The sequence below is a fragment of the Hipposideros armiger genome, unplaced genomic scaffold (assembly GCF_001890085.2).
Source record: "Hipposideros armiger isolate ML-2016 unplaced genomic scaffold, ASM189008v1 scaffold_569, whole genome shotgun sequence".
Taxonomy (NCBI): domain Eukaryota; kingdom Metazoa; phylum Chordata; class Mammalia; order Chiroptera; family Hipposideridae; genus Hipposideros; species Hipposideros armiger.
This window is the reverse complement of record NW_017731919.1, coordinates 1,191,946-1,201,909: the sequence shown is the minus strand read 5'-3', so window position 1 is coordinate 1,201,909 and position 9,964 is coordinate 1,191,946. Positions and strand designations below refer to the sequence as shown.

Genomic DNA, 9,964 nt, shown 5'->3' with positions numbered 1-9,964 from the left:
CTTCCAGGCAATGCTGCGTGGGTTTGCACTTGTCTGATCTATCAGCCCTGAAACATAATGATTTACTTGAGAATGAGTCCTGCATGGAGCCAGGGGTAATGACCTCTCATGGTCTCACCCAACCTGGGACCCTAGACCTTCTCCTTGAGACAGTAGCCCCAGCCTCTGCCCCAAACCCAGCCACCTCAGACTGTTGTGAAGTTCATATCTGTCTCCAGGTGTGGGTTGAGGCCATCTCACAGGGAGAAAGAAAATTAATTACTTAATATACGTAAACAAGCTTTGAAGATGAAAAGTGCAAACGCACAGTGTTCCTAATAACATCTTCAATACTTTTACGGAGTCCCAGAGTCGCCGCTGAGCTCACCTTTAAGATGAGTCCTTGGGGAGTTGCTGGCAGACTCCCCAAGCCAATAAACAACATTAAATGCCTTTTCACTCCTTTTATGCAGCCAACCCCAGCTCTCCCCACTAATAAAAGGACCAGGGAAGATCAGAGAGGCGTAAGGAACCATAAGGCCGTAAGCAGCACACCCCGCAGCCCTCACCACTGACGACTCCCACAGGGCTCAGCCTCTGATCAGACACACAGGATGTCGTGCCGCTCCTACCGGATCAACTCAGGATGTGGGGTCCCCAGAACCTTCAGCTCCTGCTCAGCTGTGGCCCCCAAAACCGGCAACCGCTGCTGCATCACTGCTGCCCCTTATCGGGGGGTGTCCTGCTACCGGGGGCTGACGGGCTTCGGCAGCCGCAGCCTCTCTCACCTGGGCGCCTGTGGGCCCCGCATGGCTGTGGGCGGCTTCTACACAGGCTCCTGCGGCCGCAGCTTCGGATACCGCTCCGGCGGCGTGTGTGGACCCAGCCCGCCCTGCATCACCACCGTGTCTGTCAACGAGAGCCTCCTCACACCCCTCAACCTGGAGATCGACCCCAACGCGCAGTGCGTGAAGCATGAGGAGAAGGAGCAGATCAAGTGCCTCAACAACAGGTTCGCTGCCTTCATCGACAAGGTGGGTGAGGATAGTCCAGAGAAGACCTCAGCCCTGCCCTCCCTTGGGAAGGTCCCAATCTGCTGGGGAGACAGCATGGCAGCCAGGTTTGAGACACAGAGGGAGAGAAGTGCAGCCATTATAGGCAGAAGGATCAGTTTTCATCGTTTAATTCCAGCAACGTGTACCGAGGACCCAGAGGGGTCCAGAAATCAAGTCTGTGGTCTCAAGTGTGTGTGTGCTTCCAGGGACAACGTAGGAATATTGGACCTTCTTCTGAAAAACCGAACTAGGCACTGTGCGCTGGAAGAGTGGGAGCTCATGGGAAGAACAAAGGGCACGTGGTTTATGGCTCGCACAGCCTGGGAAGTGGCTGGGGCAGGACTCGGAGCCATGCTGCCTCCCCCATCCTGGCTCTGTCCCTCAGGCATGTTATGTGTCTGGATAACAGAGGCAGCTTCATATGCTGGTTGTGAGGATTAATGTGTTCATGCATGAAAAGTGCTGGCACATAGTAAGTGCTCAACAAATGTTAGCTCTTAGTATTCTTTTCCAAGGACAGTAGTGGAAAAAGAAGTGTGACCCTTAACAAACCAGGCTTGGCAGCCGCCTTCATTCATAGAGGGCGAGGAATGTGGAAGTCCCGGGGAGGCGGCCAGGCTGGTGGGGGGAGACCCACCAATGCAGTGTCATGAGCTCAGCACTGCTGTGAGGCTGCCTCCCAGGAGGGCTGCCTCTGCGCCTCCCTTCATGTTGTCTCCTCCTGTGTCCACGAGGCCTCACTCCGGCGGAGTAGACAGGACCAGGCTCTGGAGTCTGGGATCAGGGGATCTGGGGGTGACAGGGGTGACCTTCCTGTTATCACTTCCTCTTTAGTGATCTTAGTTAATCCTCAAAATGACCCAATGGGGTAAATATTGCTTCCACGTTTTGATTACCAAATGGAAGCTGAGAGAGTTTAGATGAGCTGCTTAAACATAGTGTGGTGAGCAGGCAAAGGGGACCCAAGGGGCTGCAGATCCCAACTTCATCATTTACTCATTGTGTGACAATAAGCTAGTCATTTCACACCTTGGGGTCTCAGTTTCCCCGTCTGTACTATGGGGAAAATAACATCTCCCCCATCTAAAGGGTTGTGAGAATTGAATGAGATAGATGATAGATAGATAGATAGATAGATAGATAGATAGATAGATAGATAATGTGTGTTTGAATATGTATCTTAACATAGGCCCTGGCACCACATAGTAATTATTCAATAAATGTTGCATAAATAAATAAAGAACCGGTAATTATAGTAAGAGTTGAATTAGTAGAGCACTTACTATGTGTCAGGGACTGTTCTAAGCACTTTACATGCATTAACTTGTTCAATCTTCACAACCCTAAGGAAGATACTGTTATCATCTCTGTTTTAGAAATGAGAAAACCAAGCACCCAAATGTTAGACAACTTGCCCACTTAAAGTGGCAGAGCTGAGGCTTGAACCAGACCTTTGGTTTCACACCTGAGTGCTTTCCCTCACACCCACACTGCCTCCCTGGGGGGGAGGGGGGGGAGGGGGGCGGATCTGGGAGACAGGCTGCTTGAGATGCAGACACTCAACCCCATGGCTTAGCCCTTGGCTGGCCCTGGCTGTTCAGGGAGCATCAGGGCAGAGAGCGCTCTGGGGACCAGGCACTTCCCTAGACTCCCTACTGAGTCTCCCGCACTCTGGGTGGCAGGTGCGCTTCCTGGAGCAGCAGAACAAGCTGTTGGAGACCAAGTGGCAGTTCTACCAGAACCAGCGCTGCTGCGAGAGCAACCTGGAGCCGCTGTTCAATGGCTACATCGAGACGCTGAGGCGGGAGGCTGAGTGTGTGGAGGCTGACAGCGGGAGGCTGGCCTCAGAGCTCAACCACGTGCAGGAGGTGCTGGAGGGCTACAAGAAGAAGTGAGTACACAGGACCAGCGAGAACGTAAGGGGAAGGGGGAAGGCGCCACCCACACGCTCTTGAAGCAGCTTCTCTGGTTCCTGCCTGTCAACAGGGGCTGCCTGGAACCCTAGGGAATGTCCAGTAGGGACCTAGTTTTCCTCATAGTCTCTGGCTCCACCTCCACCCTTTGGAGTCCCCATGGGTCTTAGAGCTGGTTTCAGGGAAGCGAGGAAAGGAATCCCGATGGAGTGTTGCAGCTATCTTTGTTACTGTCTCTCTGGCTCACCTTTATGTTGCAGGCTCTGTGCTCTTTCTGCCCAGGTCACTAGCTCTCTTTGGATCTAGGAGGCGCAGATGATTTTAGAGTTGGAGATGAAATGTGCTCCCCTGACCTCATCCCACATGCGGAAGAACTGGGGTGGGATAAGCCAAGTTGGCATAAGGGCTAGCTCATGAATAATGTACGAAATGGATCATGGAGAGGCCAAGATAACATCTGCAGGGAGTTAATCCCTTTTGACTCTTGGAAGAGCTTGCTTGGGAACTGGGATGGTGTCTAAGCCCTGACCCTTCAGCTCTGGACTCTGTCTCCCACACTCAGGTATGAAGAGGAGGTGGCTCTGAGAGCCACGGCAGAGAACGAGTTTGTGGTTCTAAAGAAGGTGAGGGGGCTGGGAGGGAGGGGAACCCATCTGTACAAGCTCCAGTGGGGGGTGCGGTCACCACACTGACCACCTTCCTTCCCTGGGCCTCCTCCCACATGCACACCCCTCCTCCTCTCTCCACCACCAGGATGTGGACTGTGCCTACCTGCGGAAATCAGACCTAGAGGCCAACGTGGAGGCCCTGGTGGAGGAGTCTAGCTTCCTGAAGCGCCTTTATGATGAGGTGAGGGGGCCCTTGCCAACCAACCCGGGCAGTGGGGAGAGAGGGTGCATTGTGTGCATGTGTTTGCCCCATGTGTGATATAAGCGTGAAAAGGACATGTACACATGCAAAAGGGGTGTGTTGGGTGGTTGTCACAGACACGTGTATGTATGTGCCGAGTGAGAGCCTGGCACAATTGTTTGAAGACTGTAGAGCGTGTGTGCTGGGGCCTCTCTATGTCTGTGAGCACCCGTATCTGTTGCAGTGTGTGTGTCTGTGTGCTGGTCTGTGTGCATGTCAGTCCACACATGGATATGAAAGTGTATATATGGGGTTGGGGGACAGGGTGGGTTTCTAATTAAAGGGTCTTAATTAATGGACAAATCACTAGTCCTGTATTCTAGCCCCAGCTTCCCTGCTGAGTGACTTTGAATCAGCTCTTTTTCACATGCTGGGCCTCAGTTTTCCCATTTGTTAAGTCAGGGGCTTCCCCCAACTGACCTCTAGGGCCCCTTCCAGGTTTATTATTCTATGATGTGCCTGTGTGTGAATGAAAGTGGGGGGCAGGAGTCATGTAACATTCATGACCAGTGTCCCGTCCAGAAAGTGGACAGTGCCTCCAGGGGTAGAGCACATGGCCCATATCAGGCACCAGAACCAAATGTATTGGCTGTTGGACCCCCAGGAGCTTCAGGTTCTCCACGCTCACATCTCAGACACCTCCGTCATTGTCAAGATGGACAACAGCCGGGACCTCAACATGGACTGCGTCGTGGCCGAGATCAAGGCTCAGTACGACGACGTCGCCAGCCGCAGCCGTGCCGAGGCTGAGTCCTGGTACCGCAGCAAGGTGAGTGGCACAGGACACCTGCCTCTTAGACATGAAAGTAGGAAGGATTCAAGGTATATATTAGAAAAGGTTTCTTTTCTCTGAGATTCTGATTCCTAGGGATAGTAACAGAAGGGCAGACAGCTCTCAGGTTAGAGTGGCAGAGCAGGTCTGCCACATATGGTGGCCCAGGTTGAGCACTGTACAGCCTGAACAATCACCCATGGTGTCCTGAATGGGTGGGGTGTCCCATCCTGAGCCTCAGGAGCACCTGTGTCTCCCCCCAGTGTGAGGAGATGAAGGCCACGGTGATCCGTCACGGGGAGACCCTGCGCCGCACCAAGGAGGAGATCAACGAGCTGAACCGCATGATCCAGAGGCTGACCGCTGAGATTGAGAATGCCAAGTGCCAGGTAGAGTACAGGGAGGGCTCCAATACCCAGCACAGGCAGTCTGCAGCCCCAGGCCCTTTGATCCCTGGAAGGACAAAGGCCCGGCCCCCATCAGGCTTCACAGTATGCACATGAGGAAGCCGGGACCCAGAGAGAGGGCGGGAGCTCTCCCACACCACACAGCACTTGAGCTGAGATGAGCCATGTTACTGACGATCCCCTCCTTGGCCATCCTGCAACCACCATCAAGGAGAGATGGTCAAAAAACCACCCATCTCCTCCCTTGTGTTGTTTACATCCCCTTAACTACCTGGTCATAGGCAGTTAACCTACCTTCTCTCTGGGACCCTCCTCTCCCTGCCTCAGCTCCGCCCCAGCTCCATCAGCTTGGGTAAGCCAAGTTGTGCCTTTTCTCATCCTCGTCCTCCCGTCTTCCTCCCCTTAGCGGGCCAAGCTGGAGGCAGCTGTGGCCGAGGCAGAGCAGCAGGGCGAGGCGGCCATCAGCGATGCCCGCTGCAAGCTGGCTGAGCTGGAGGCCGCCCTGCAGAAGGCCAAGCAAGACATGGCCTGCCTGCTGAAGGAGTACCAGGAGGTGATGAACTCCAAGCTGGGCCTGGACATTGAGATCGCCACCTACAGGCGCCTGCTGGAGGGCGAGGAGCATAGGTGAGGCTAAAGAGGACCTTGTGGAATATAGGAGGTGGAGGCCCTGCTCCTCTGGGAGTGAATTTCCTTGATCCCAAGTGTAAGCTACATCTCTGCCCACCACTAGTAGAGGTCAAGCTTCAATAATAATTATTGAATGCTTATTATGTGCTCAGCCTGTGCTAGGTGCTCACTGTAATCCTCACAATCCAGTGAGGTGTAGGTTTCCTTTTTCCCATCCAAAGATAAGTAAATACGGCTTAGCGTTCAGTGACTTCCTCATGGCCCCACAGTTAACAAGTGCAACAGCCAAGACCTGCACCCAAACCATGTGCCTCTGACATCCATTCTCTACCAGTAGCTTCCTACACGAGGCTGTAGCTTGGCCTGCAGGCAGGCTTGTGCATTGTAAGGACAATGTACTCTGTATGCATGCAGTAGCTCTTCATTGACCACAAGGGCCTTCTACACACTGGGGCAGGTGATTCAACTGCTTTCTGTGAGTCTGATCACACTATCCAGGGTGGGCCAGGCACTCAGATTGGAGGCAATGGATAGAGTTCATAATCTCACCCACCTATGCTGAAAATCAGGGCTTATCTCCATGGTCAGAGAACAGTTAAAGCAAGAAAGTGAGCTTTTAATACTGACTCTGGAGGAGCCCTCCCTGCTTCTGGGGGTACGACCTGTACACAGGACAGCCCTCTCGGTTCCCAAGCAACCATCTGCCTCAAGGAATCCAGCTCAGTGTCCAGCGCTAACGGAGTTTTCTTGTCCCATAGGCTGTGCGAAGGTGTGGGTGCCGTGAATGTCTGTAAGTATCTGCTGGAAACCCCCTAGAAAATGGCTTTGTTGATGGGCAAAGCGGAACTCGACAGCCTAAACCACTCAGGGAACTGAGTCAGGGAACTGGGAAGCATTCTTGCACCCTCCCCAGGCTCCTCACAGGGGAGTATTAAGAGGGTTAGCCAAAGCAGAGCTGAGCGTCCTCCCCTGGTGGCAATGTAAACCGCAGGCCTTGGAAATGGGGCCAGGCTGCTTTGACTCTCTGGGTTCTGGGGTCCCCTGGTCCTTCTTGTCCAGTCCCCTAGAAGGGCTGAGATGCTGAGAGGAACTGGGCTGAGTTATTAACCACTAAAACCCTTTGAGGAGGAGGGAGCTCCTGCCACGCAGAAGCCAATTAGAGCCTGATCCGAGGTTGGTGAGATCACGGCAGGCCACTCACCCCTCCCTGTTACGTCTCTTCCCACAGGCGTCAGCAGCTCCCGTGGAGGAGTCACCTGTGGGGGTCTCACGTGTAGCACCACCCCCGGGCGCCAGATTGCCTCTGGCCCCATGGCCTCCGGGAGCAGCATCACAGTAATGGCGCCCGACTCCTGTGCCCCTTGTCAGCCCCGCTCCTCCAGCTTTAGCTGCGGGAGCAGCCGGTGCGTCCGCTTTGCGTAGAGTCCGGGTCTGCCTACGTCCTCCTGAGCACAGATGGTGTGTGAATGGAAAATGTGTGCTTGCTTCTGGAATCTTACACGTGTTCCTACAAAGGAACAGACCCTGGGGCCGTTCTGCCACCTTCTCTTCTTAGGGAGTTGTTTCCTGGTTCTCTTGGCTTCAGTTAGAGAGTCGTTCCCAGCCCTTCATTTAACTCCAATTTGACTCAAAAATACCTGTGGCCAATTTGTATTATTCACCAAGCTCTCTGGGACATTACCAGTCACCCAGGATGGCTGGACATCATGAAAGCGTGGCCTTCTCCTTGGAAAAGGAATGAGCCTAGCCATCCAGCCAGGTCTCTCACAACCTGAGAATCAGAGAGGAAGTTCCCCCACCCCCATCAGCTCCCTCTCCTGGCTGGGAAGGTCTCTGCAGGAAACGCTCATCTGGTGGTCATTTTTGTGTTTTTGCTTGTCTCTCTGACTGACTGTCTTCCTCTGGGTTAACCTGTTCCAGCCAATCTCTTCATGTGACCGCCTGGTTAAGAGGCCCATTGGGGTGGGGGTGGGGGGAATGGGGGGAATCCTTTTGACTTTGGACAGGTCTTGCTATTCGATGCACCTTGTACATTTCAAAGAAAACTCCATGGTTGCTCCAGATCTCCCCCGGCAGGTGCAGGGGAGGGGTCTGTCCAAGGCAGAGCGGGTGGGATGGAGAAGGTTAGGCCACTTCCTGGGTCTCCCGCTTGTTACAACTGTCTGTGGGTGGCTTGCCTTCTGGGTTGTCTCAATTGGTGTTTCAATAAATGCTGCTGCGATGCAAGGATATGTAATCTTATGAACACAATGTGTGCTTTCTCCAACATTCTGACACTCAGTCAGCTCCCTCTTGCTCCTCTCCAGTCGGCCAGTTTTTTCCAGCCCCCGCCCCATGCAGTGCTTCCCCAACCCGTCAGTGATTCTGCCTCTCCTGTCCACTTCCATAGCCTGATTCCAACTCAGTCTACTCAGGCCTGGACAACAGCTCCAGTTTCCCCATGGCCTCTTTCTCCTTGACCCCACCCCACAATCCCCCAGCAGCCAGAATTCCATCCCAGACTCATCACTCTCACCCCCTCCCACCTGGTTCAAACCAGTTCCTAGCCTATGCATGTGCTCCTTATGCCAAATGCAGGCCCCCTCTGTCTCTCCTATTCCCACCTGCTCTTCAGCCCTGTGCAACCCCCCTACCCAGTGCCGATCTTCCTAGATGCAGGCTCCATCCGATGGACACAAGTCTAACCTTTGAGGCCACCAAGGACCAGCTCACATGGACACATAAGCCATCCCATGCCCCTCCTTCCATCTGCCTTTGCCCCTTCCCTACCCTTCTCTCCAAAGGCACACATCACCCTCCCCCTGCCCCACAGTGTCCGGAACCCTAAGGATCTCTGGTTCTGTCTTTGTGGCTTGGGACCAGGGATGTCACTAGGTGTGTCTGGAGCCTGGATCAAGCTGGAAGTATCTCCTCCTGGCTCTAACCCCCAAATAAGTCCGAGGATGGGGCTCCAAGAAATGTCAGGCCTGGGATGGTTGGATGAACTCAGGCAGATGGTAGAGAAGAAGGTGTAGACATCAGTCCTCTTGGATTTACCTCCATTTCTCCATTAGGAGAACAGATTGGCTGTCACTATTCCAGGCAAACGTCCACCTCCCAGCCCCCTCTGCTGTCTCATCCCCAGGCCTTTCCCTAGGAGGAAAAGTTAAGGCCCCGTATGTTCTGATGAATCCTCAGGTCAGGCCCAAAGGGTTGCAATTCTGCTGAAGGTTGTGGCCTCTTCTGAGTGCTCATGCTGCTGCTGTTTCAGGTTTGCTGGCTGACACCAGGCTTTTTCCTCCGAGTTTCTTGCCTGCTCCCCGCCTTTCTCCCACCTCTCTGGGCCTTGAGGACATGGTCATAGTCACAATAAGCCAACATTTAACTTAGGGCACCTTATTCATCCACAGGAAAGAGTATATCTCAAGGGTTGAAAAGTCAGGAGATCAAAATTTGGGCATCAACTCTGCCATGTCTTGGTGAGACCCTGGGCAAGAAGTGGCCTCCATGCTCTAGGCATCAACCTAGAGACCTGTGAGATGAGCTCTTCCCAGCCCTGCACCACCTGTGGCTCTGGTTTGCTGGAGTGAGTCTGTGCTTGGGGAAAACACCTTGATATTACCATGAGTGTGGGCCAAGCATAACTAAAATGCCAAATCTGACATTCGTTCTCCAAAGTATGACACCATGCATTGAAAAGCCAAACAGCCAGGAGCTTAGAAATATTAATAAGCTTTTAATAAGTTTCCATGCTTTGTGTGCAAAGACCAGTCAACTGACTCAGTCAGCCAGAGATGCCATTGGTTTAGGAGGATGAAATCTCTCCCCAGCCCTCCTTGCTGTCAAAGCAAAATGCAGAGCAAGCACTTCTGGTTCAAAGGATTCTGGGGCTCCCACTGCCGTCTCCTGATAAAAAAAGCTATTCCTCGTGAAAAGCAAAGGGTGCAACCCAAGGGTAACTAGAATCAAAGTTTTATTAGAAAAACAAAATTAAAGGAGAAGTCAAGTGGTCTGAAATCGAGAGATCAGGGGAAAGTCAGAAGAGCAGGTGGCCCAAACAATAAAGTCAGCCCATGTGGGTGATTCCGGCACCCTTTCCTGGGCTCCCCTTTCTTTGAAACTCCACAAACCAAGCTAAAACTTCCATCAGAGAAAATCAGACCTTCTGTCCATATTCCAACTCTTATTCAAATAGTCATTGTACCCTCAAAAGTACACAGAGTCTCCAAAGGATGAGGAAGTAGGGAGTACAGCTCTTTCAAAAACTCAGGTAAGCTTAGGCTTTGGTGTCTTCTTTCGTTCCTGCGGTCACAAACGCTC

At 52.9% G+C, this 9,964-nt stretch overlaps 1 protein-coding gene across 1 annotated transcript; it reads left to right on the top strand.

Moving 5' to 3' along the window:
* The first annotated feature begins 574 nt into the window (after positions 1 to 574).
* LOC109371409 (keratin, type II cuticular Hb5) lies at positions 575 to 7,087 on the top strand. Its single transcript, XM_019623884.1, has 9 exons — positions 575 to 1,013; positions 2,717 to 2,925; positions 3,510 to 3,570; positions 3,701 to 3,796; positions 4,461 to 4,625; positions 4,892 to 5,017; positions 5,442 to 5,662; positions 6,424 to 6,455; positions 6,894 to 7,087. The coding sequence occupies exons 1-9, from the start codon at positions 594 to 596 to the stop codon at positions 7,085 to 7,087; spliced, it is 1,524 nt and encodes a 507-aa protein (XP_019479429.1). The 5' UTR covers positions 575 to 593.
* The last annotated feature ends 2,877 nt before the right edge of the window (positions 7,088 to 9,964 follow it).